Consider the following 27,005-nt stretch of genomic DNA (forward strand, 5'->3'; position numbering starts at 1 on the left):
CGTCCTGTACTCCTCTGCCTTCCTGTGAACACCCCTTCAACAGCTCCTCTGCCTGTGCCCCACACCCACAGAGAGGTACTGTGTGCCTTACATGACACAGAGGGTGTTTTGTGCCACGTTAGGGAAAGCTAGCCTGAAGGAATCAGGCTGTTCAGTGCTGACTGACCACCTAAGCAGGGAGTCTGATAAGCTCCAGAGTGCTGAGCCCACCTTCCTGCCTGGGGGGAAGACACAGGCTGGGGGATCCTTGGGATCCAGCAATGGCTAAGCAGAAGCCTGTACCCAAATGGGTATGAGTTCCAGTCCCATTTGGGAATCCATTTTGCTGTGCTTAGAACAAGCCCAGGCAGGGGATGTGGCACCAGGACACCCAGGGTGTTTGTGACCATACCCCAGCACCACGCCCAGCTCCTTCACGTGGACTCTCATCTGGCCCTTGAGATACTCAGACAGCATCTTGCTTTTGAAGTAGAGCTCCTGCAGCCGATCCTCCAGGTGCATCACACACTAGAAAGCAAAGGCACATGTGTCAGGGAAGACAGAGCTCTCTCTGAACTAAAGCAGCCTCAGAGCAGAACAGCACAGACCACACATGCCTGTTGCCTGTTCTGTGCTTGTGTGTAGGAGAGATATTCACTGGCAGGACTCTTGCTTTGCAGCAGAAGCCTTTGATTACACGTTAAATCAGAATTAATGAGGCAGCTGTTTTGATTACAGACTGGCATTTCAATAGGCAGCTCAAACAGCTACATTAGAGGATGCACTGGCTACTAAAATTGTGGCTACAGATACAAACACTAGGCAGAATCTTACACCTCCTTAAAGGGTGCTATAAAACCATCACCCTCTCGATTGCCATTCAGACTTACAAAGTTTGGAGATAAATTATGCTTGTAAAGCTGAAGAGTGGAATGAAGCAGGTTGGAGACGAGACTGGAGACTAACACTTCTTTTCCCAGTTTATTGTCAATCATTCTTCTCTGGCTGCTGGCCACTTGCACCGTCCACTTGTCCGTGTCTGCAATAATGCAAACGGCCTCTGCGATGGGCTCGTCCAGAACAGGGTGCTGGGAACACAAAATGAAGAGCAGAACCCTGAGAATGACAAATGACAACGGTCTTTTCACAAAGCATCACCATCCTGGGCAGCAGGATAGCACCCCTGGACAGCAGGATAGCATCCCAGACACTGTTTCCCCTAAAATCCAGTTACATGTGCTCACGCTGCACTCCATCCATTAAACAGAGGGGTTTTGTGAGCAAGGCACAGTCTCAGAAGAATGGTGCCTAGTCTACCTTCTCTCCCAGGCTCAGAAGTGTGTCACTGGTTGACAGCTACATATTTTGATATTTGAAATAAAGAGTTCTGACATATCTAAAGTATATTTTAAACTCCTAAAACTGAAAGTACCAAAACTCCAATTTGCCGTTCAGCACGGCTGTGTTAACAAGGTCGGGCTACTCCCAGTTGTCACTGGTTTCCCTTCATGGGAGGCCAGCAGAGGGAGTCAGGAACCAAGCCTGTGCCTTGCCATTCCTTCCAGCGGGTGCTGCACCTCTCCCAAGCCCTGAAAAGGGGGTTGAAAAAGGGAGTATTTAGAAACCCACTGTCCTTCCCTAATACCTTTTTTGGCCTGGACTGTTAGGAAGCACCTCCTTCCAAAGAGTCCCACAGGGACCTCACACAGTGCTGGGATGCAGTTACTGTTGTACTTGAAGAGAAGCATAAAAATGTGGCTCAGTCAGGCTGTGTTTCAGCCACATCTGTCCCACAGCAGCAGGTACCTCACACTGCTGCCTCTCTTGCCTGAAATTCAATTACACTTCCCAAATGGCTTAAACATGTGGCTTAAACCAGCCCCTGGAACAACCACCCAGGGAGAAAAACTCATTCCCTGTGGAGCTGGGCACAAGGGAAGGAGATGAAATGTGGGGAAGAGCCACAGGTCTGATTCACGTTGTTAATGTGAGAAGATGGAAAAAGGGGATGTTTTGGAGGCTCTCAGGAAAGCGGCTGCTCCCCAGCCTGTGCACGTCTGGGGTTTTTCCCCATTCCCTTGGGAATAAACCAGAGGGGAGCAGAATCACACTTTTCAGTGACAGCCCACTTTCCACTCCTTTCCTGGAGACTAAAAGAGGTAGGGAATACCACGCTTCCCAGTCATGCCCCAGTTCATCCAGGGAAAAGCTTCTGTGGAGAAGAGATGATCGATCACCAGCACACGTGAGTAGCACAAGTCCCTTTTGGACAATTATCTTTACATTGGTTTCTCCTTTTCCAGTGAAGCCATCACCACTGGACACATGGACTACAATCCTAAAGAAGGAGAAATGCCCCCAAAATATTAAACATTCCTGGTGGCTTCACTGTGGAGGACACATTCTGCTGCACAAGCACATTGGTCAGATGTGCAGGGACAGAGGAGGGAGCAAAGGGAGCTTCTGCCCCTCTGCAGCAAGACCCTGCCCAGGAAGAGATGCACAACCTCAGCTTTTGGGCTGGTTTAACATCATCCCATCCTGTGGGCACACAACCACCCCCTGCCATGCCTACAGGAGATGATGATTCCTCTATGGCTTAGCACCAAGATCCCTCTTCCCAAGGCAAGGGCCTCCCAACTGGCTTCAGTGGAAGTCTAATCTTTTGTGATCCACATTTGCAGTGAAACACCCACGTGTTTCAGATACATGAACCGAGAGAAGAGAAAAAATTGGTGACCTGGGACTGGGGAGACGTGACAGGAGCTGTGACAGTAAATATTTCCACTACCAGCAGGTTTGTATGTTCAAAAACATTTACCTTCCCCTACTGTGAGAAATACATTTACCAAATATAGCTTAATTACCTGCACAGCATGAGACAAATCTGACACCAAACAGTGCCTCAGCTTTTCATCACTTCCTATTCCTTGCAAAACAAAGTCAGGGACATAAGATGAACAGTAGCCTCCTAGTAAGGATCTTCCGAAATTGGCAATACTGGGCTGGACAGAGTTCACTTCAACTAATTTTGACCTGCAAGAAAGGAATATCAACAATAAACAATAAACAGCAAATTCAGCTTGCAGAGAGGTTGCATTTCCACTTTTATCATAGCTCTTCTAACTTCCATTCAAGCACTTTTTAAGGAGTTTAAAGTCAGCTTTTGCAGTCATGGAAGCAGAGAACACAAGCCAAGATCATGATGCACAATTAATACTTTTTTCCAGACCACTGATCTCGCCATATTCCTTAACAACTAGCAAGCTCAAGAGACACTTTTCCAACCCTGGTGCCAAGTTAGGCTACAGTCCTCCAAACATGTGACATGAGAAGAGGCTCCATCTTCTTTAGACTGTGTTACTGCTGAACAGTACTTACCCAGGGAAGGGAATCTCATATTCCTCTGCCCAATCTTCTTGCTCTCCTCCATAATAGTTACTGCCCAGTCTAGTTAGATCATGGCCTGTATCCTCACTTTCACTGTCACCCAGGGCACTGTCTGAACTCTCATTTCTTGGAATGTCCCAATCAATCCCTGGGGCGACTTTTTTCTCTACGTTTTCTCTGTCCCCACAGGGGACACGAATAGAGATTTTCTCTCTTTGGTCCTGCTCATTAAAGCAGTTTTTGTAGGTCTCTTGTCGAACAGAGTCCATGAATTTACAAAATTCACTAGGTGGTTTGCAAGCCTTTGTACACAGCTTTTTAGAAAACTCTAAACTACTGTTGTGAGCAAGAAGGTCCGTAGCTGCTTGCCCTGGAATATCATCAATAGTCCGGGTTTCAACTGAACTGTCATCAGTGAAATACTCGTCAAACAGGCTCATGCTCTCAGCACTGCACGGGTTTGGGTTCCAGCTCTGATGCTCACTAGCAACTTGAGGAAAGGGTTCAGCTGTCCCACAGTCTCTATTTTGGTCCTCAACAGTTTGTTTAGCTTCACAGTTCTGATCAGCAGACACTGCTGCCTCCGCTGCTGGCGGGCTGTGATGCCTGGCAATTTGTTCCACTACTGCCTGACTCCTCAGCTCGATGTCTGAGTCAGGTGACATGGAATCTCCGATGAGGAAAGTCACCTTTGTCTGGGCCTCGGCGGCGCAGGGGAAGGCGTCGCAGAAGAGCTTGTCAGGGGGCTTCTTCTCCACGGCGATGCCGGGTGTCCGCGTGCCCCCGCCCGCGGGGCTGCCCGGCTCCAGCCCCTCCTCGCCCCTCCACGCGCTCCCTGGGGCCTCCACCCCAGAGTCTGGCCCTGCAGCCGCCCCCGTGCACACCACAGTCTCCAGCTTGGTGTCCATGCAGGGCCTCGGCTGCTTCACATCCACAGCATCTTCCTGCCCGTCGTCGGGGACGATGGTTCTGCTCTCGTCAGAAGAAGTTTCCAGCTCTCCCTTGGGAGTGCTTTGTGTGTCTTCTCGCTCGTGCTGTGGAACCCCTTCTATGTTCTGTGCCAGGGAAGGGGGACATTTGCAGTATTTACAGCTGCAGTTGGCAGTTCTCGTCTCTTCAGACTCCGTGGGCAGCAGGTTGCCCCTGTTCTTGTGCATCGTGACAAGCACATACTCAGACTCTTCCACTTCTCCCTTCTCCAGCGTGGTGGTGATCACAGTGCCGGGCATGACGATGGCCTCATCCTCCCCGTTCTCTAGAAGATGTGTCTCTTGAAGTTCAGAGCATCTGATGAAGTAAGTGAGGAAGTAAAGCAATCTCTGGACCAGGTCATGCCTTTTGCCAACCACAACTGTTTTTGCCAATCTCACAGGTGATCCAATAGCCCCATACAGGTCACCTAGGACAGGAAACAAACACACAATTATTTGGCATCTTTGCAATAAATTATTCTCCTAACAGCAATTGTTGGGGCTGGATTTCAAAGGCCAGGTCTACAACAGAGAAATACTAAAGCAGCAGAGTGATGACAGCTATCCTCTAGTTTGTTTTCAACAGATAGAATCCCAAAGATGCTGTTGGTATCAGTCTGTAAGGTGAGCCACTGGTCAGGGGGACATCTGATCTCACACATCAGGGACCACCTCACTCCAGCTTTGGAGGTTCGTCTCCTGGGATCCTTATATAGCCATGGGAGAGAGGAGGCGTCTGCATCCACCTACCCTGGAGAGTCTGCAAACTGGGCTGAACTTTTACCCACAAGAGAAAGCTGTAAAAGAAGCAAACCTATGCCAGGAATGAGGGCAAAAAGTGATGGTGGCAGGTGCATGGCTGGAGCCAACCTCCTTCTGTTCCCCTCCTTGAGCTCTGCTATGGGTTGGATGGGGTGTTCTGACTGTACTCCAGAGTCACCTGGGCAGGTGCCTGTGTGTTCTGGAGATATTAGGGAGCTGCAGGGATGAGGGGACAAGGGGCCCAAGAAGCCTCAAATGCCACTCTAACCACAGTGGGTCCCTTAAGTCCCATGAGCTCTGAAATCAAGTCTTCTTGTCAACTCCCTGGCCATTCTTGCCTGTACCAGAACAGGACAACCTCCCAGAACTCTCCCTTCCCTTCCCTAACCAAATTCCAGGAGAGTGTGTGTGCAGAGCAGGGCATTCTGACCTTATCTCCTTGCAGAGCAGGGCATCCTGACCTCCTCTACTTGCAATTAGCAGACAGTATGACCAGCTACACTGACTGGGCTTTGAGACCTTCCCAGAAGGTTGCTGAGCCATGATTTCCTGTTCTGCATCAATCCATTATATTAAGAGTGTGTTCATTTCTGATCAAAAGATGGATTTCCTCGATTTTCTCTTTCTAGAATGAGGCTTATTGATAGCAGCATCCCAAAAATTAAAAATGGATTTTCCTTCTAGATAGAGGGCCAGGGGAGAGCTGGAATCCTCCACCAGCACCAGGACAGGTGACCTTAAGGAACCCCACAGAGGTGACTAAAGAGGGCCTTACTTTTGGGCTAACATTTTACAATACATAATGCCTTAAGAAACTAGAGCACACATAAAAAAATACAGTGACCACCTCTAAGCTGGAAATACACACTTTTGTCTCATTTTGAATTAAGAAATAAATAACTTGGGAGGGAAGTAACAAGCATCATAAACCCATTCCTGTAAAGCTGCTGGGTGCTTTAGAGGTGATTGCCACGTACCAAGCTGTGCCCACAGAGGGTTGTAGGGATGGGTTTTGGCCAGCATGTCCACGCTCTGGGAAGAATGCTTCTCCAGGAAGATCCTTATGGGCGGCTGGCCATTGGGCATGACGGTGGGGACCCAGGCCAGGTGGTTAGTCAGCACTGCAGTCAGCAAAGCTGGTAAAAACCTGAAAGCAAAACATCCAGCATGGGGGTTTTTTCCAGGTACACACTCAGGATGTTAAACTGACAGCAGCTCCACAGTCTAGATGGATCAAGGATTGCAGAAACAGCCTGATAAAGTCAGCACAGATCATCCCTTCAGTCCTGGTTTTCAGGGACAGAAGGGGTGGCTGGGCCCTCCCTCCCACCCCTGCAAAGCTCATTCTTAGAACACGCATTTAAAGTAAAATGAAATTTTTACCTCTGTGGCATCTCAGTTCCTCTGTTTGGCAATAACTACAAGACTTCCTATTTTGCAAGTTTTACGCTGTGAAACATCTCAAAACCAACTTATTTTGTTCACTGTAAGAAAGCAGTGGCACTGTGTGGCCTCTGTACTCCAAGGAGATCCCAAACCCACAAGATCTGTGACTATGGATGAGAAGGAAGGCTATCACTACCAAACCTGTAAAATAGCTGGGTGCTGTGTTCTTTCACATAACTTGTGCAATTCCAGCACACAAGGCTGCTCCTTTCAAAAATAAACCCCCTCAAAGTTCTGTATCTCAGCCAGAGGAGCTGTGCCCTTATGCTGGCAAAAGTTTTCACTAGCTAAGAAATTAAGGCTAAAAACCTTTCTGAAAAACGTTAACTATCTGATTTATTGCAGTGATAGAGCATGGTTTCTGCTCTGTGGAGGGAACTTCCCTTCCCAGTCAGTTTTCCTGGCAGGAGCAGGGCCCAGGAGCCTCCACACGCCAATAGATGGTGCTGGTGGCCTCAGCAGCTCAGGTGTGGGGAGGAAAACAGTTAAATGCCTCAAAATAACATTATTTGAATAGTTTACAAGCATCAGGAACCCTACAGCTTCCATGCAGTCAATTCCTCACTGGAGACAGCTGAAGGAGGAGAGGAGATTTAAAGCTGTATTGGAAAGGATACAGAGCATAATTTCCTCTTGCTTCCATCACTGTAAATCTTACTGTATTTAAAATAAAGCAAACAAACCCAGATAAAGGACCATTTAAATGTAACCAAGATATGTAGGGCTCAGAATGGCAAGGATCAGGATGGTCCAGGAAAAAAGCTTCCACTGAAGCAGGAACCGATTTTAAGAAAACACATTTGAACCCCTCACAGTTCCCTGTGGCTTCTCCCCTTGCACTGAGGCAGGAGCAGGTGGACCACACTGACCCCTGGGGAGAGAAGAGATGACAAAGGTGGTGGCAGAGTTGGAGGATGGGAGCAGCAGCCCCTTCCCTGAGCCACCCCTTCCCCCCCTGCAAAGGGAGCAAGCAGCTGCTCTGCCAGTGCCATTCCCACCCAGCACACGTCCGTGCTCGTTTTAGGACCTCACTGGAGCCAAGTGCTTTAAAAACTTCCCCTACTCGTGCCCTGGGGAAAGGGGATGAAGTGTTGACATAAGAGTAAATTTATCAGATTCACCCCAGTTTATCAGGAACTTTCTTTCTCAGTTTTCAACACCCGCTCAGGGCTGGGGCCTGAGGCCAGAGAGGTGAGCACTGATCAGCACACCAGTGCCATTTATAATGATTTAAGGTTTAAGAGCAATTTGTGGTCAGACAGTATTACAGAAACAGCTCTTCCTGAATGTCTAACCCTGCTCATCATATGACAACTGATTCTGAAAGGTAGATTAGTGCATTTCGTAAGGTATGTTCACCCACTTCCAGACATCCACACCCATCACATGCTTCCTATGGACATGTTTCAGATGTTCAGCCTCTACCAAGATTTAGAGGATTGTGGGGAAGCAGAAATGTAATGAGATAATTTCTTATTTCTTTTTTGTTTTAAAAAGAAGGTATTTATGGACGGCCTTTTGATTCTTTGATTGCCAGGATTTTAACAACCGATTATTTGAAATTTGGTTTGAAACAAAAAGGCACAATCACATATGGAATTGAAAAACTAAAATCCACCGTACTGGTTCTTGGAAGCGTTTTCCATCAGGAAAGTGAACTCCTTCATGAAGCGATGGCAGAGCTGGTTCTTCTCGGGTGTCCCTGACATCATGGTGAGCCAGACGGGCTCCCCGATCCGGGGCATCGTGTACAGGTTGCAAATTGTCGTCCTAGAAAACAAAACCAAAACATCAGCAGGCTAAACAAACAAACAAAAAAAGGAAAGGCAGAGATCCCAGCTTAAAGAATTCACTGCAACGTTTAGTTCCAGCTGTCATTTCTATCAGAAACAAAATTTCTCTCGTCCACCATCATCCAAACCATGTTGCTCGTTCAATAGTAGGAATTCACCCTTCACCAGGGAGAGCTGAACCTCACAGGTTCCTCCTGCATCCACCTGAACTGATCCCAAACACAGCAACACTCCCTGCCACAAGAGCTGCCCTACTCTGACTGCAGAAGGAATGATTTCTTCTGTTATCTCCTTGCTTTCTCCACTTCATTCAAAACATACTTCTGCTTTATTTATGACTAGGACAAGTTTATCTATATCTGACTTATACCTGAACTTCCTCCTTGCTTTAAAAACTTGGTGTATCTCAAGGCCAAACCCACCCAAGTGTGATGTGTAGAGCAGGGGAACAGCTCACCTCTTTGGCTTTAAATAGAGAGTATGAGAGTCAAAGTCACCCCATGGCTGTTCAGGTTACACACTCACCCACATCCTTTTTGACTCTACAGAGGACAGTAAATCTATGATTAAAAATTTGGCTCTGCAGTAAAATACCAGATTAAAACCCCTCAGATTACTGTTAAACTCTTGAAAATCTAAACTAAATCATAGTTTAGTTTTAAGTACAAAGCCTCCATTATGACACTATGGGAACCTGTATTTTTATAATAGTAAAAATGTAAGCCCGAAAAAAAACAAAGGGACAAGGGAAATGACTGATCAATTCAAGTTTCTCCCCACTTAATGCACTACTTTTTCTAGATGAGGTATTTTTGTTTTACAAGACAAAGATTTACATTATCCCATTATCCCCAGTACCACCCCCTGATTTATAAAGATCTTCTCTGCATATCTTGGTCTCAAAATTCATGGACACTTCCAGAAGTAAAGCCATGGCTGTGCATGCCAGGCAGGCAAACACACTCGAGCAGCAGCTGCCAAATCTTCTGTGGTTTAGTGTTTAAAGTGCAACTCCCAGGAAGTGAGAGCAGCACGTCAGCAGCAGCACAGCACATCCCAGCCCTGGCATGGGGGCTCCCAGGGGAGGAAGGAGTTACCCCCCAGCTATTTGGCAGAGAAGCAGCTGGGTGGGGACAAGACCTTCAGAGCAGCTCCCCAGAGGGCACTGAAGGTGACTCGAGTCACTGGGGCTGCTCCAGAGGGAGGGAGGTGAGAGGGCAGTGCCATTCTCTGCCTTATTTTTTCCACCTGTGTTCACCAAATACAAAATCCATTCTGTGTGCTCACAATAGTCCAAAACAACCCTGTCTTCCTCAAAGGTTACAACTTCAGACCCTCCACTGCCACAGGCATGATGAGAACACCAGAAAGCAGCCAGTGGGCTGGAGAGAGGGACAGCTGAGTTACCTTTGCACTGCCCAGCCCTCAGAGGCTTTGCTGGCTGCTGGGTCACTGCTCCATGTTACCCTCTGCTCCTGGTCCTCTCCTGGGAGGAAAGCCCAGCCTGGTGACAGACTGGGCACAAAGTCCTGCCAGACTGGACACGAGTGGGGCACCAGCACTGCCACATGCAGGGGACAGGGGGTCTCTGGCAGCACAGGGGCTTGGGGCACTGGGATTTCATTCCTCTGCAGGAGCAAGCTGGGACTAGGGATGGGATTATTAAGGGAAAGCTTTCTGTTCACAGCTCATTAACTGGAGTGGATGTTAAAGAGGCCCCAAGAAAAGGAGAAACCCCAAGTCCAGGGACTTCAAAGCTCAAAACAAGTCTCAAGACCTACACCCCCCAGACACAGCTGACCTGAGAAGCAGAAGATAAACAGCACAATTTAACGTAAAATACAGTTTATTTCTCCTTCCTATGCAAACTAACCCGAGCCAAGCCTCTTGCAGCTCGGCTGTTTTGAAAAAAGAAACTACTTCTATACTAAAACCAACACATTAAAATATTTGTTTTCGTTGAAAAGATAGCCCGAGTCTTGTGATTTGTTATTTACTATTCTGGTAACCCTGGCTGCATCTGCAGCTGATAGTGTTTCCTCCGAGCCAGATCAGATTGCCCTGGCCCCTGGCCAGCAGGCATGTGACTGCAGTGCAGGGAACCCTCCATGCCAGCGCAGGCAGCAATGGCACAGAGACCAAGGGCAAGGATTAACTGCTTCCCAGCTCTGCAGACACCCAGGGAAACGCTCCCCTGCAAGTAAGGAAAGGGCAAAACCGAAAACAAAACAAAACATGAAAACCCGAGAAACCCTCCCCGAACACTACAGGGAAGTTAACTGGATTTAAAAAACAACAACCATTACAAACCCAGTTGGCCCCTCTCCTCTCAGCCATCTGCAGCAGGAGCCCCCTCCCCTCCCTCCCTCACCGCCCCCACACACCAGCGAGGGAAAGTTCAGTTAATGAGAGACTCTGCTCTTTTGAGGGTTCCAGTGCATTTAAATTGGTTTATATTTGGAAACGCCTCCGGGAGGCTGAACTCCAGCCCGGAGCTTACAGGCACCTCAGCCCCAGCACTGCAGCACCGGGCACAGGGGCCGGGGGAGCCCCTCAGGAAACACCTTCACACCCCACAGGGCGGGAGAGCCAACTGCCAAGCGGAAAGGGAGCCCTGAGCAAACCCCTCCTCAGCCCCTCTGGGGTCTGCCCCAGCGGGCACAGATGGCACCGAGGCGAGCAGCCCTGCTCCTGCAGACAGGATGGCACAGCACGGCTGCTCCTGCCTCACCCACACACACCCCAAACCACCCTGGCCTTGGGCCCGGATTTCAGTACCAGTCTGAGACATCTTTCCCTGGTGCTGTGCAAACCAAACGAGGCAGACAGCTCCTCACAGATGAGAGCAACCTGCTGCAACCCCTTCCTCCCCGAGGAAAACACACGGACCCCCAGCCCTGTGCCCCCAGAGCTGCTCTGCTATTTAGGAGCCGCAACACAACGGCAAAGAAAAAACACCAGCGGCTTATAAAGCTTAATTCACGTGCATTTGCTCCCTTATCCTCATTTCTGCGTTCCAAAGATGGCTTTTCCTTAAAAAGGAGCGAGTAAACAAAGGCAATCCCCACTGCAGGGAGTGCAGGAGCAGGGGAGCCCCCGCGACTCCGTGCCCGTGCTGGCACCACCGAGCAGAACGCACCAGTCAGTTCACAGCAGCATAAGCTGCTTAAAAATTACTGGCAGAAAATAGGATCAAATCTGTCTGCCAGAAAGCAGAGAGAGGTGTTTCCCCAGGCCCCGAGATCAGGGTTTCCTTGCCAGCCTGCGTCTGTGCCACACAGGTATTAGTCAGATGCATAATCTGTGTTATCAATGTGCTGCGCCGGCCTCGGGGACTGGGGGAGCCGAAATGTTTATGCAAGTACAGTAGCTTATTTCATAAGTCATGTGTCTGCACAGCTGACATCCACAGAGAGTTCTAAGCCTCTAAGTCAGGTGTTAATAGCTAAACCCATCAGTGCTTTAGAAAATTAAAAATTGCTGTAAAGTGACTAATGATGTGAGGGTAGGGCTGGAGCTGGGCACCAAATCGATGGCAAATTTATCAACAGCATCCATTTGCAGAGCCTTCCAGAGAAGGCAGCTTTGTTTTTCCCTACGTGAGACAACAAAAGCAAAGCAAGGGTCTGTTTTGCTGTCTTTTCTTCTCCCCCTCTATCCTCCAGTAGCAGCAGATAAATGCCTGCTGACCCTGCAGGCAGCTCCTTACAATTTCTGTTGCAGGTAGTGGGGTGACCTCCAACCACAGCCCCTTTCCTGCACGCTCCCTCCTCCCTTCTCTGATCAGCACAGCAGCACATCCCCCGTGCCCCACTCATCGAGGTTATTCTGATCACCAGACTGCACATCAGCTACTCTTGGGCACCTCTGAAAATGTGGGGGGGTTAAAGAAAAACAAACAAACAAACAAGATTCTCCTTTAAAGCCACCCCAAAACCAACCAGACTGCAATGAGTTAAACCAGCACGGGATTACATTTTAGAATCACCAACCCACTGAAGTCAGCACCCTTCTTCCCTCCAGCACAGTTTGCTAAGAGGGCAGGAATCAACACAAGTCTCAGGTTCACCAAAGGACTCGGCTCCTGACTTCCCCGTGACTTCAGTGGGAAAGCAGACGCCTAAAGAGATAATAGTGTCCTAAATGGGTTTGCTGAACCTGTGCCAAAGCATCTTTGCATCCAGCCTGCAGTATTTAAATATGCTTCTTGCTTCTTACCAGACACATCCTGCATGGCTTTGAAAAGCAAGGGGCTCTTGCCTGCCACAGAAATGGGGAAGTCACAGGGGTACAAGGACCCTGCCTGGGCTGGGGGCACCGGCTGCTGCCCACCTCTGAATGCAATCCCTTAAAAAAGCCAACAAAACCCAGAATTGCCAAAGGCTGCTGCCCCAGGAAATTCATTTCCATGAAATTAAACTGGATTTAATTTACCTCGTTACACTATTAAGGAGTAATATTTATATCACCATGGAAACCTCTGCATAAAACTGGTGGTTGGACACATGCTCCCAGTGCTGGTTATGCAAGGGCTGTGTCATGGGAATGATCCCAGCTCCTGGTGTGCAGGAGAGTGCCATCTGCACCTTCCTCCTCAGCCTGTCCACAGCACCCTTCCTCATCCCATCCCAGCTCCACGCTGCTGAGCTCCCCTCCAGCAGGAAAAGCCAGCGTGGGGGATTTGGCTTGTGTTTTCAGGGTTATTATTCCTACTTTTGACTCGGGATAAGTGCCCCTCCCCAGCCCTCTGGAACTGTTTAACTTGGAAGGACAAAGGAGAACGGGCAAAGTACGCTGAAGGTACCTCGAGGAGGAATGTTTTGGGGGAAGATTTGGGCAAACAGCTGGGGAGGTGGTGTAAGAGAGGGTGGGAAGGCAGAGAAATGGCTTGGGGGGAGAGGCAGAGCAGAGCTGGGGGAGCAGAGAACCACGGTGGCTGCTCCCAGTTGCTGAACTCGTCTCAGGCCCCTGGGCAGGATCAGCGGCTCCCAGTCACGAGCTCTCTCTGCTCCCTCTCTTGGCACAGCTGATCCCATCCACCTCTCACCGCAGGCCCACGTGCTCCCTCTTCCCTGCCTCCTGTCCCTACAGAACATATCCTCTGCCCTTCCTTGTGACTGCCTGGAGCTTCTAAAAAAAATAAAAAAATATACTGTGCCTTCATCCTGCAGCACCACCTAATCCATGGCATTCAGGTAGTATGTGGAATTGTAGAAAAGCAAGTGAACCCTCAGGATCCTTCACTGTTAGTAAAATACATCCTGATGTCAGGATTTTCTTTTTATAACATCAGAGCACTGTCTTCAATAATGTCTCTAAAAAGTAGCTCTACAGTGGTTGTAAAAGGAAGCACCCTGCCACTCCCATCTGAGAGGAGATGAATCACTCAAAACAGATGGATTTCATCTTAATTCCCTCCCCCCCCCATGACTTCAACTATGGAAAGAAAATACAGCTAAATGCCAGGGATGTGCTTATCTGTGTTACTTTGTATATTAACTGTTGAACAGAGAGGCTCTGCAGGTACTGATAGCCAGAGATTACAGAACTGCATTTTACTGTGGGAAAAGACAGCTCTCCTTGTTCCTACCTAGTTATCTGAAATACCTTTAGAGCACAATTTAGAGTGCAGTGAGCTTTGCTCACACATCAGGAAAATACACACTAAGGTAGATTTCCTAAACGTGGCTTTACAATGCTTTTCCCCCTCTCAACAGGCTATAAAAGATAATATAAGAGGTCACTGTGAGCTCCATTACCACCTAAAGCACAGAAAACATTGATCATCTGTGTCTTGTTCACACCAGGCCCTGATGGATACACACACTTGGCAAAATCTGAAAACACAGACAGGTCAGAATGGCTTGGTATCACCAATCCTTCGCCGTACTTACACTTGCAGGAGACTTTACACATTGTAAGTTACTTATCCTGCACTAAGAAGGTCCTCCTAAAACAGACTCTGCTTTTGAAGGAACAGCCACAAAAGGCAGAAGTCACACTGCTCACCTGAATTCATTAAGGGCATCCACAATCCTGTTATAGGCCAAACTCCGCTGGCTGGCATCAGCTGATCTCCGGCTCATTTTCATAGCCTTGAAAGCAATCATTAAACAGATGAGTAACACAGAGCTTCAGAAGCACAGAAAATGGAAAACAAAGTCATGTGTTTGCCTCTATCTTCCATGCAACTGGTCATGCAAAAACATTTAAGTGATAAAATGATGGTACAAGTGCCAGCTTTCCTATCTGAGGGAAGACAGGTGAGGCACATTTGCAGCTTCTGCTTCTTCTGTGCATTTCATCATTTAAGGCACAGGAGTCAAAGTTTTGACTGCAGTGATGCAATTCCTACACCCAAGAGCAAGTTGATCCCACATTTTGTAACAAGCAACAGGAGTTAGGAATTAAATCTGACAGGGCTGGGGGAACACAGAGCAGTACAAGGGCAAGAATCCAAAGCGAGCGTGTTTACCTGTTCTATTGCACTCTTCAGTTTGTTCATGTGACTCTCAAAAAGAGGGAAGTGTGAGAAGAAGAACTCGTTGAATTTGTTGTTTTCATCTTCATCTCTTGAGAGTGAAAAAATAACCCCAATTGCTATCTTTTTCTTCCTAACAATTCCCGGGCTTGGACCAGAGCTGTCATCTGACAAGTTGAAACTTTCATCCATGGACCTTGGAGCATGAAAAAAAGAGAAAGTTAACGTAATCCACTGATAAAGTTGTACCTTGGTTTGCTGTGTAATTCAGTTCTTGAACACTTAACTTCAACAAACACCTTTTGTTTGCGTGTGTTGTCAAATCATCACCTCTGACAACATCCACTTTGTGATTTTTTACAAGCAACCATTAACTGATCCTGCAATCACAGAAGCTGGAACCGGATTGAAAGTGTTTGTGGGATCAGAATATGGTATTCTAGTTCTCTCCCATCTCTGCCAAGAATTTGTGTTGTGAGTAGGATTTTAGGGCCTCTTATCCTCAAAAATACAGCCTACAGATTTACATGCTGCTGAAGGCTTTCCAGTTACTGCAAAACAACGAACTGCATGAGGAAAAGAGAGACTAAAAAAGATCAGCCTGACTTACACCTCTGTCAATACCCCACGGAGAGCAGCAGCGAGCGCAGATGTACATATGCAAGAGCAGAATCAAGCTGACAACGGGGGAAAATGTATGGGCAGCAACCAGCATTTGAATTCCCAGCTCACCATCGAGGGAAGACCCCGTTCTCCAAGCTGGTAGTCTGGCTGCGACGCCAACGCCGCTGGTAGCTGCTAGCACAGCTTTTGTTAAACGAGGAGCCCGGGGATGGGAACGGAGTGATCAGCAGACTGCTAAGAGATGCTGCAAGAACAAGAGGAATAAATAAAAATCTCTCCTCAGAAGAAAGAGCATTTGGAAAATAACACCAGCAGCTAAATGAAGCCCCTCAAGATATACCGGTGTTGCTTCTCGGGTGCTTTCTGTGTTTCTTATCTAAAAATAACCAGTTTATAATGACATTACCGAGCCATACAAGCATTACAAGGGTGGCACAGTCCTGCAGCTTTACATAAGAAGCAACGCACAGGCTGTACCTTGCTCAGCAACCTGAGTATTGGGAAATAAATTCTTTGTGGAAAGGAGTAATGTTGATGACATGCTTCCAATCCTAACCCCAGTGCCCAACATCCCGAATTTTAAGGGAGGAGAGGGGTGTTTTGGAGGCGAATTCATGTTTTAATGTCACTGTCAGGGAATCACAAAGTCCCAAACTGGTTTGGGTTGGAAGGGACCTTAAAGCTCATCTTGTTCCAACCCCTTCTACTAGACCAGGCTGCTCAGGGCCCATCCAACGTGGCCTCCTTGATTTGAAAAGGAGATGACAGCAAGTACTGTTTAGAAATGCTGCAAGCTCATTTCAATATTTAATCTACTTTGCTTTAACAATTGGCCCTGCTGTCAGGTTACCTGTGAGGTGCCTGAAGCACCATTTGTTCCTGTACACAGAGGCATCATTAATGTTATACAGAACAAGCCAGAACAATCCCATTTCAGCACTATTTGCTGATGTGCAGAGATCCCAGTGACCAACATTACTGAGTCTTTTTGGAGTGTAGGGGGTTAACACACGGAGCTGCCATTACCAGATCTTGCTATACCGCTGTCTCTGTCCTCATTCTGCTCCCTCCCAGGCATATCCATAGGGTTGCTATGAACTGTAAAACAAGGAATACCAATTAGCAGGGGAATATACAGTTCCTTTCTTGTTTGCAGATCTCCATGTAATTAATGAAACAAAAACATGCTCATTAATTCAGATCAACAGCACTGCACAAGGCCATCACCAAGAAAGGCTGCTTAGCTGAACAAGCCAAAACACTTATCTGAGAAGCCTGTATGTGTTTTTCTCCAGTCCATACACCTATTTTAGTGCAAACTGAAACTGGTACACTTTATTTCTTTACACAGATAATTTTCAATGAAATTTTAATGTACCAAGAGGATGTTGGTCCCACTGGTAGTACTCAGTGTATGGACAGAAAACCACCAAAACCCAAAATGAACACAACTTCATTCATATACCAGCTTTCTCAGGTATTATAAATGCAATTTCATAAATATTTTCAATGCTGTCTTGAAGAAAATAATACTTTTGAGTTGTGAGCAGTGCATTGGTTGTTCAATTAAGCCAAAAGCTGTCCAGATTCAGAGTCTGTGTACACACAAGATCAAAAGTGTCTCAGGCTCAATGGTCTTTAAATGTGATATATTTTACAAATGTGTGTGTGAAATAAAACTACTCAGCCATGGAAATAAGACCCAACCATTAAAAGCAAGAAATGTCCGTTTTGAGTGAATCTAGGTTAGCTTTAGTTTTTACAGTTTAGTTGAAACCAGTCTAGATTAAAATAGCTTGACACCATTGTGAAATATTATTTCCAGAAATACGAAATCCATATTAAAATATATAAGTTTCCAAAACAAAGCAACACAAACAACCCCAAAGAGGACTATTCAATGCCTGTTGTCCTCTGGGGATTTAAGGAACGTATCCAAAAAGGTAAGAGAGCAAACATCACTGTCCATTTTGTATTTAAAAAAAAAAAAAAAAAGAAAAGAAATCTTATTTCCAGGGCTGAACTACAAATGCCCCCCCGGTCTGTCACCCAGCTAGACTAGCCCACAGCACACAGCACACTGCAAACCTGCAAAGAAAGAGGCGCTCCGGATGAGGCGGAGCGGACCTTGCTCTGAGAATGCCCGCCTGGGGCTGCAAAGCTGGGAAAGACCTACACGGCAAAACGTAAAATACACATGAGAGAATGAGGTTAGTAAAGCAGAACAGTCCCTAGGGAGGGGGCCAGGGCTGGGAGAAGATATGAGCCAACATAAATGCAGAGTAACGTAGGCAGAGAACAGCTCTGAGGCCTGACAAGAATGCTGGTGTGAGGGTAAGTCCTGCAGTTGTACTTATAGAATTAACAGTACTTATAGAATTAACATAATAGACCCAGCTTTCCAGTGTCTCCCATACAAGGATGAGGTTTCTCAAAAGGGCTTTTTTTTAAGGTTGAAAAATGATTAATTTATGCAGGCTCAAAGCCTAACTTGATCACAAACAGGAGATTCATCATGGAGTATAATGTTTGTTTTAACATCCACAGTGGTGGGGTGGCTGGGAACACTGGTGCTGAAGAGGAGAGGGGAAGGGGGAGAAGGCAGGCAGGAATTCATCTTAGTAGAACCAACAGAAAATTATGGGCTGAAGTAGTTGTTGTGAGAACAGTCAGTACATCAGTTGAGTGAAACGATCACACAGAAAATAAATGTTAGCAGTCTCAGTAGTTCATTTTAAAAGTAACACTGGGTTGTAGATATACCAAGAAAACAGTGTATTTACTGTACACAAAGTCAGGAAGAGCACTTTAATGAGTTAATTGCCAGTCCCTCTCCTACATGTGAAGCAAATGCCCACTCAAAGTTTTCGGATTATACAAAACACGAAGGCTGCACCTCAGAGCTCCCTTCCATTCTCTCAGGCCTTCACTCATTAAAGAGAACACATGACCAGAGCTGCTGGTTTGTTTTTTCAACCAGTGTATCTAAAAAAAGCACGCTGTAAATAGTTCCCAACCAAAACACACAGACCCTTCTCCTGCCACAGGTGAGTCAGGAGCTGCTGAGCACAGTTGTTAGAAACGCTGCAGTTACAGATTAACTCCTTTCCCCACTTTGCCCAGGGTTCCCTCTGTGCTTAAATGGGAACTGTAAACAAACACTGCTGAAAACTTGTGCAGCTCAATCACAAAGAAAACTTCAGCATCCTCTCCTTGCAGGCAACCTCGTGCCTCTTGCCACACACCCCTGCTCCGAGGTGCCCACACCTCCTGGGCAGCTCTCAGGGCAGCCACTGGGCTGCTTGGAGGGGAAGAGTCACCCTCATCTCAGAGCTGGACATGGGTGGCACTGCCTACACCTGAATCACATTGAGTCCTCTCCTAAGAGCTGCCCTATCTGAACTGGAACTTGCAGTTTAGATCTCTCTGGTGATACAGCAAACTTTTGCCAAGCACAAACCACAGCAAACCCTAAAAGTAGGTGAAGTGATCTCCTCTCTCTTAGATTGGGCACCTCATGCACTGCGAAAAACCACAATTGAAGTCTGAATATTAAGAAAAATGCCACCTTTTAAACTATCCTGACCTAGTGAATTCAGGAAGCATTTAATAGATAAAAGGTTCTTGCAACCTTAATTGGCTTCCCTTATAGAGGGACTATTGGGAATGACTTTAATGAGGTATACAATTCATGAGCCTGAAAAGCATTTAAGCCCATGCCTAGGAGCAGTCTTATCAAAGTCAGTGTGAAGGAGAGAAGTAAACACTCCCAAGAATTAGGACCACATCAAAGTCAGAAACCCAGTTAAGAGTAACACAGTCATCAAATCCACTCCTTACTTCCAACCTTATAAAAGCATATTTTACATACAGCAGTATTCTGGAAAGCAATTCTAAAAAGAAGCCCCTTATTCTACCTACAACAGACATTTGCTTGGAGAGTCAACAATCAAAATGAAGGGACAGGGAGGACGTGCTATAGAGCCATGAATCAGGTGGCTACTACTGGAACGAAGCACTGAAGCCCAGTATCTCTACTATCATCTCAACTGTTCCCAAAGGGAAGAGCCAAGACCTTCCCCTCTTTGTTATCTAATGTTCATGGGGCCTCCACCCATAGCCCTTCCAGGAGGCTGAGAACCAAGGATGCCAGATGGCTTCTCAACACTGCTTAACTCCCATGGCCAGACAGAGGAGAGAACACAAAGATACTCTGTCTAATCTGATCCAAAGCTGCAGCACAGCTGTGCAAGGTTAACTGAGACTCGGAGGAAACACGTGGCCACACGTGCTCAGGTGGGCAGAGTACAGAGCAGAATGAGAATTATTAACGAAAATAAAACTGGGGAGCTGAGCCAGGCACAATCAATCCTGCCTGACCTGAGACGTGCTGCTCAGGACGTTCTACAGAATGTTATTTTCCAACATTTTCTGTATTTGCACTGAAGTATGTCTAAATATTTCTATTATGTATTTTATATACACATATACAGCTGTGTATACTGAACTACTGCTAATTCCCAGAACAGTCTGATTCATTCTCCTCCAAACTTCACCAATATTAATTTTCTATTGCATCTTTAGCTTTTTTTTATGTGATTCTCTTTAAAAGACTTGCATATTCTAGAATCTATGATTACTCAATTAAAGATATCAGCAAATAAAATTTGTTTGTAATTACCTATATTCCCAAGAAGTCCATTCATAATTGTACTGTGGTCAGGCTTTAATGTATTGCTGTCTTGATTAATGAACTCAAGACTGTCCTGCAACCTATAATAAATATAAAACATACAACAAAACCAGTGATTTGCATTTCAGTAGAACAAAATGTTAGTTCATTATAGCCTGAATGGAACAGACAAGGTAAGAACACAGGCTTCCACTAGGAAAAGCTTTCAGAGCCTAAGCCACGTTCTCAGGTGGGTCAGCTAACACACAGAAAACTAAACTCTGAAGCCTGATATTTTTGTAACACCTTTTTCTTCATCTTGGACTGAATTTCCCCCATTGCAGGCACTTCTGTACCTTACAACAGCAGGCTTCCCCATATCAGCAGGGAAGGAATGGTTCATTCATTCACTGAGAGCAAACTGAGGTGAAGACAACCGTGAGGGGAAGGTGAGGACGCTACTGACAGGATGTAACGAGAAGTTACTTTTTTAGAGAAAGAATCTGGAGGGTCCAAAAAAAAAGTCTTGTGTGTTGGTACTGTTCACCTGCTCGTGTGCAATGGCTACAGGCTGGGGGGACTCACGTGTTGAGGCTGCCGTAGATGCTGCTCCCGGTGCGGGCTGTGAACACCTTGCTGAGCATGAGCTGGGGAGGTGAGCTGAGGAGGGCAGGAGGGGAGAAGGCAGTCAGAAACACAGTGCCAAGCCAGGCCTGGCTTTCCATTTCACAACCCCCCAGATTTTATAGACCTTCACACGACACAACGGCCCTTTGTTTCAAAAGTGACATCAGAATAACGTTAAGGCAAACACAGAAATCCCTTTTACTCTGCACTTGTGCCATTCAATTCAGTAGGCAGTAGCACTAAGGAGTGAGTCTTCTGAAAACACCAGCAGCAAAACATTAATCTTACCGGATCTGGTGAATTTTCAACGTGGAGCCCTTGTAGCTCATGGCCACAGAGCCAAACATCATCTCTCCAAGCATGTTGGCATCTGAGGAGCACCGAGAACCCTGCAAAAAACAAACCCAACAATATTTGGGTTTAAGCATTTTAGAAGCACACTTCTATTAGGGGGTGTAAAAGACAGAAAAATATTCTTTATCTAAAAGATAAACATGCAAAATATCTTCCTAGAACACTGTTGAACATGCTAAATTGAACGGTTTAAAGAAGATAATGCTAGCACAGAAAGTGATCTTCATATTGGCTGTGAGCTCAACCACTAAAACCATTGAAGAAACCTAACCCATCTGGGTGAGGGGAAGCAGATTCCAACTGCATTGAGCCAGGGGACTAAAGTTTTAAGAATGAGATAACACACCTTGCTGAATAAAAACCATTAAGCTTAAACCTTGCCTCTCCTTGACAAGAAGAATCACCAGTTCACTGGAGGTCTTAGACAGACTGTGCACTGGAGCCAAGTTGGACCAGTGTTTTCTTGACAAACACTGATTCACAACTTATCCTTGGATGGTATTTTTATGGGATGACTCTTTCCCTCGTGCTCCCGTGATGGTACCAGCAAAGAGCTGCAGCATCGTGATGCCAGGCTACAGTTGTGCAGTTCCTGCTTCTCCGTTGGCAAGAGTTTGCTGTAAGGCACCCAGGCTAAATACCAAGGAGGGATGTCACTATGCTGCATCAGAGGCTAGGCCAAATTCTGCAAACAAAACCTTAAAATTAAAAAATCACTCAGGGCAATCAACTGGAGATGACTGCTCTGCTGACAGTCATCTCATTTGTGTACTTTCAAAGGCTGAGATTACTGTCCCTTAGTCCAGAGCTGTCTCATCTCTAGGCTGGCAGAGTATTAGTGCTGTGCCTTGCCCTGACTAATTTAAAATATGGTGATCACTGACTCACAGAGCTCAGCCAGTTCACAGGTGAGTACTTTGGTACTGTGCAAGAGAGCAACACATTTCCTTCAAGATGTATGATAGCCCTCCACTTCCTTGGAGTAATCCTTCCCAAAGATTCCTAAAACCAGTCACAGAAACAACCCTGTGCTTGGAAAATGCTAAGTGCCAGGTCTTCATACTCCTTATCTGAGCTCTGAACAACCAGGATCCTCACCCAGATTGCTACACAGGATTGGAAAATAGAATGGTTTAGGTTGGAAGGGACCTTAAAGCTCACCCAGTTCCACCCCCTGCCTTGGGCAGGGACATCTCCCACTAGACCAGGTTACTCAGAGCCCCATCCAACCTTTCCTTGAACACTTCCAGGGATGGGGCAGCCACAGCTTCTCTGGGAAGCCTGTGCCAATGTCAGACAGCGAACCCAGAGCACACCCAAGGACAGAGTGTCCCCACCATGGGCTCCTACCAGCAGCAAGGAGGGCTGTGAACATCCCACTCGAGGTTTCTGCTCACACTCACCCACAGAACAAGGGCAAGAACAAGGAAGTGCTCATCAGCCAAAAGGCAATACACTTACAACACATCTCAATTTTTAGCTCTTCTCAAGCACTCTCAATTAAGATGATGATACTTTAACAGCCATACTATTAACCTCTGAAATCTGCTATCCCTGCAAGAATCACTAAAAGCAGCAACCACAGTTATAAAAATGAGGATACAATTGCAAGGTTTGTTAGTGTTCAATGACAGGGCAAAACCTGATCATTAGCTGGGCCTCGGTGAAATTTCCATCTGTACCTCCCAGGATATCCCACTGCCCAGGTGCACTGCAGGCAGTACTGGAAAAACCAGAATTTAAAACCAGTCAGTATTGCCCAGCAGCTCCAAGGAATCCCAGCATAGATGTTAATGGCTCTAGGAAATAACAGGTTTGCCAGCATCATGAAATCTTGACTTGAGAACACTGCAAATTACTACAGCCACACACTATGATTGTTGGTTTTAAATCTATTGCAGATCTCCAAATGAAGGACACAATTCTGATTAAATGTCAAGCCCTTGATGGTCGGGTTTGATTTCAACTTTCTGCTGTTGTGAAAATCTAATTCTAAAACTGAGGAAAAATACTTTATCTTAAAGTATTGATTTTCTTTGTCAGGCAACCAAATTAAAGTGAAAATCAGCTGCTTTCAAATTTAATTGTAGGGGTTTCCCTTTCCTTTGAAAGACAGACAAGCACTGCTGAAGGCAAAGAGCGTGATAAGATGTGCCCATGGCCTGTTCAGTCTGGCATTTCATCTACACTTAATAACAATAATTTTACCCTGCATAACAGAAGACACATATTTAATGCATTTAATATGGAAACACTGTTACAGCCCAACTCTTTGGGCCTCTAATGCTGCAAAATAAAGGTCAGTCAAGACCAAAGTAAAGTGCAATCAACTGAGGAAAGGGGTTAAATATTAAAAACTCAAACAAAAAGTAGCTAAGGAGCATCTGGCAAAAAGGGCACAACCTGCAGCGCTGCCAGCCTGGCCACAAACCAACTCCCCAGGCCGTGGTTACCAGCTCCCATAAAAACTGATCATAAAATACCCACAAGTGTTGGTGAGTGCACATTAGCATATTAGAGGCAGTAACATGTGCATGATTTGGAAATTACACTTCTGCATATATTTACAGCATTTAATATTCCCTCTGCTGTACATACTGTCCTGAAAATTAAAAATGAAGAAATAAACGTCAAATGTTGTGATCAACAAACCTGAAAGACCTTCAGTCCTGCCTGCACTGACAAGCACAAGGGGCAACATCAGTGACATAATGTGCAAATAATTGTGGGCAAGCTTGGAATCATGTCCAGCTTCATCTTAATGGATTCTAATCATATTTTGAGGGATCTGGATGGGACATATGGAAGCCTGGAACAAAACCCCTGAATTTCACATTGCAATTAAAGTTGCTCATATATAGTCAAAGTGTATTTAAACAAGAAAACATAAAGAACTATTTTAAACGTCCCACAGCATTGTATTATTTGAGCTTCCATTGACAGCTTTACAAAAAACCAAACAAAACAACTTATAAATACTGCAAATACATTAAATAACCTCTGAGGTTACAGACACAGCAGTGAGAACATAGGAAATGCCAGGTTGAGTGATGTCTGGACAAACTTACTCGTGCCCTTCTGCAGACCTGATACAAACTTTATTGGGCATTAAAGAATTCTTGTGTTTATAGCTCTGTGCTCACTTGCTGGGGAAGCCTGGAAGGAGTCTGATGAATGCAGCAGATAGTTTACAACAAATATGTTGTGGAAGACCAAATTCAGCTGGAAGTCTGTGGCACAGTCACGTAGCCACACATCAATTCACCTCAGCAAGACTCTGAGTGATACACATGAGGAAGTGGGCACTTAAAAGGGGAAACTTTCCTCAGTTTTATACTACACTGTCACGCCAACCACTAAAATTAATTTCCCTTAATAACACTGACCACTGTTTGGACAGAGCCTGCCCAGGTGGAGAGACAGTTTCTGGATAGTGGGGGGCCATCGTTTTCCTTGGGCACACAGTGCACAGAGGAGGTTACTCTGTGCTGGAAGGGAGCTGCTGACAGAACTGCAGTTAAATGCCCTTCCAGGAAGGGAGGAACAGAAAACAGATCTTCAGCCACCTTACCAAAGCTGTGGAAAAGAGTGTGATGAGAAAGAGAAAACAGGAATACACAGCTCTCCAAATATAGCAGGAGCTAACGTGACAGTGGGAGAGTCAGCACTGGAAGGTTCTTCATTTCTATCTACGGGAGATTAAGACATCAGTAGTACTGTACTTCAGAGCAGGTTGTGGAGATAGCTTCCCTCAAACACACAATTACTTCATTACAAAGAGTGGAAGGGCTTAGTTCTATTTTAGGGTGGCTTAATATAAAACACTTGTGATCCATGGAAGGAGAGATGACAGAAATATATCTGTGTCAGATGACTCTAGCTACTCTCATGGCCAAAATCTCTTATGTAAAATGGAACTCAATTGCACTGAATCCCTTGTTACAAAGCTGTTACACAGACAGTCCCTATAGAAAGTGTCTCTCTGTTATTTCCCTGGCATTTAGCAATAAAGTAAAATAAACTACTTCATCTACACCAAGATATTTGGGCTGAGTCTGATCGTACTGAACAAGTGGTATCACTTGGGTCATGAGACACAACAAGTGCTCTGGAGAAGTCACTGCCACTCAAGACACATCCCGAGAGAACCAGCTGGCTGGTTTCAGACTTGTTCAAACCCAAAGCTACAGCATCAACCATTCCTGAGTCAGAACCAAAGCCTGGTTCTGACTGAGAACTGAGCTCCAGCCTCTCACTTCGAGCATTTTAAAACAGTCGGAACCTCACGTGCTCGTGGTAGTTGACATGGGTTATGCAAACAAAAAAGAAATCAAAAGTGACTCACCTGGTATTTTGGGCATTGTTCTTTTGGATCAGAGAACGAGGAGGATGAATTGATTGAGCTATCCAAGGAAGAAGAGCTGTCTCCTCCAGGTTTCAGCTGGCAACATTTCCCAAACACTCTCACCTGAGCATCACTGCAGAGTTTCTGAAATAAAGACAATACATGTGACACACTAAGATCCACAACCTGAAATCACTGCTAGCAGCATTGTACTTACCTGTTTAGGTAAGATATTTGACAGCTGAAAGGCTTATGCCCCAGAAAAACAGGTAAGAGAATATACATCTGTGCCTATTGCAGCCTGGCTGTACAAAGGAAAGCTGAGCTCCTTTAATTCCAATTAGCCCGGAGAAAACAGGCCATTCCAACTCCATTTTCCTGAGTAGCCATCCATCTCTGAAGCTTTACAAATTACATTTTTAGACCCAGGATTAGGAGAGAGGATGGTAGCAAAGCATTTCCAGCTGTCTTCACCCTGCTCCCCGTGCCTGTCAGGGCAGAGGTGACACAGCAATGATGGGCACACAGAGAAGGAGCAGTTCACCATAAATAATCAGGTAAGAGTAACACTGAATTCAGGAGATTCATATTACAGGGATAAGTGGAGAGAAAAGATCCTGGTTTCTACAGATCTCTCCCTAGCTGTGTATAAGCCCCTCAGCCTTTTTAAAGAGTGGCACAGAGGTGACACGTTCCTCATGTTTTCAGTACGAGGGAATTGTGAGGTTGAAAATGAACAAAGCTGAAAAAGTTAGTGTTACAGTGATACCTAAAGATGCTTAGGTTTTTTGTAGATTGCAATATAGCTGTATAGTTTTCTTTCACTTTAGACAGTTACTAAAGTGTTTTCTCCTGGTTTGTGCTACTTTCCAATGAATTTCTGTTTAACAATTTTTACAAGAGATTTTAGCAAGGACATCCTCTTTGGGATGTGCAACTGGACCAGAATAATGAGATATATTGTAGTCAAAACAAGATAGAGGGCCCAGAACCCTTGGAGGGGCTGAGGGTGGTACCAGGGGCAAAACGGTTTTTGGATGTACCCACTAGATATGGAAATTAGTTAAAGTTATAGAAGTGTGAGAATTCTCTGTGTGTGTTTGTGCCCATGTACTCCCTGCACCTGACAGCCTTCATTAAAGAACTGCTCTCTGCCTTCCCTATATTTATATTGTTTGGAGAATTTTTTCTTCCATTTTAGGCATCAATAGAGAAGTCAGAAAAGTTTCACAAAATTATGAAGAATCAATCCACAGGGTGAATTCTGATGGAGATTCAGACAAAGCACAGCAGAAAAGGGAGTTTGGAGGGCCCAGATTGAGCTGATGTACAGGATAGGCAGGATCTGCATCCACTCCCCACACACAGTATTATCAATCACTGGCACAGGAGGTGCTCCACTACTGTTTCATTCACAGTTCTAAAACATTTGTGATTTCCCTTGTGAATCTCAGCAGCCCAAGCAGAATCAGCATCCACATAAGTTAATGGTGTTTATACCAGCACTGGCATTGCCAACCCTCTTCACCTAAAGATCTCAATGTATTTTTCACACACTCGT

The 27,005-nt window shown here is 45.8% G+C and overlaps 1 protein-coding gene across 3 annotated transcripts in view; it reads right to left on the minus strand.

Annotated features, from left to right (window-relative positions):
* FNIP1 (folliculin interacting protein 1) overlaps window positions 1-27,005 on the minus strand; it is a 64,780-nt gene that overhangs the window by 3,573 nt on the left and 34,202 nt on the right. For 2 of the 3 annotated variants that reach the window (XM_017834607.1, XM_017834608.1), the window contains exons 3-17: window positions 25,445-25,588; window positions 21,034-21,134; window positions 20,704-20,778; window positions 20,128-20,219; window positions 17,535-17,618; window positions 16,473-16,544; window positions 15,555-15,690; window positions 14,817-15,018; window positions 14,351-14,436; window positions 8,172-8,318; window positions 6,080-6,249; window positions 3,361-4,768; window positions 2,847-3,015; window positions 870-1,067; window positions 392-507 (exon numbers count right to left, since the gene is read on the minus strand). In XM_017834607.1, coding sequence (XP_017690096.1) covers window positions 392-507; window positions 870-1,067; window positions 2,847-3,015; window positions 3,361-4,768; window positions 6,080-6,249; window positions 8,172-8,318; window positions 14,351-14,436; window positions 14,817-15,018; window positions 15,555-15,690; window positions 16,473-16,544; window positions 17,535-17,618; window positions 20,128-20,219; window positions 20,704-20,778; window positions 21,034-21,134; window positions 25,445-25,588 — 3,200 coding nt within the window. The remainder of the gene's footprint in view (window positions 1-391; window positions 508-869; window positions 1,068-2,846; window positions 3,016-3,360; window positions 4,769-6,079; window positions 6,250-8,171; window positions 8,319-14,350; window positions 14,437-14,816; window positions 15,019-15,554; window positions 15,691-16,472; window positions 16,545-17,534; window positions 17,619-20,127; window positions 20,220-20,703; window positions 20,779-21,033; window positions 21,135-25,444; window positions 25,589-27,005) is intronic. The other variant, XM_017834609.1, reaches the window with a different exon arrangement.

The sequence above is a fragment of the Lepidothrix coronata genome, unplaced genomic scaffold, assembly GCF_001604755.1.
Source record: "Lepidothrix coronata isolate B3197 unplaced genomic scaffold, Lepidothrix_coronata-1.0 Scaffold236, whole genome shotgun sequence".
In the NCBI taxonomy this organism is placed as follows: Eukaryota; Metazoa; Chordata; class Aves; order Passeriformes; family Pipridae; genus Lepidothrix; species Lepidothrix coronata.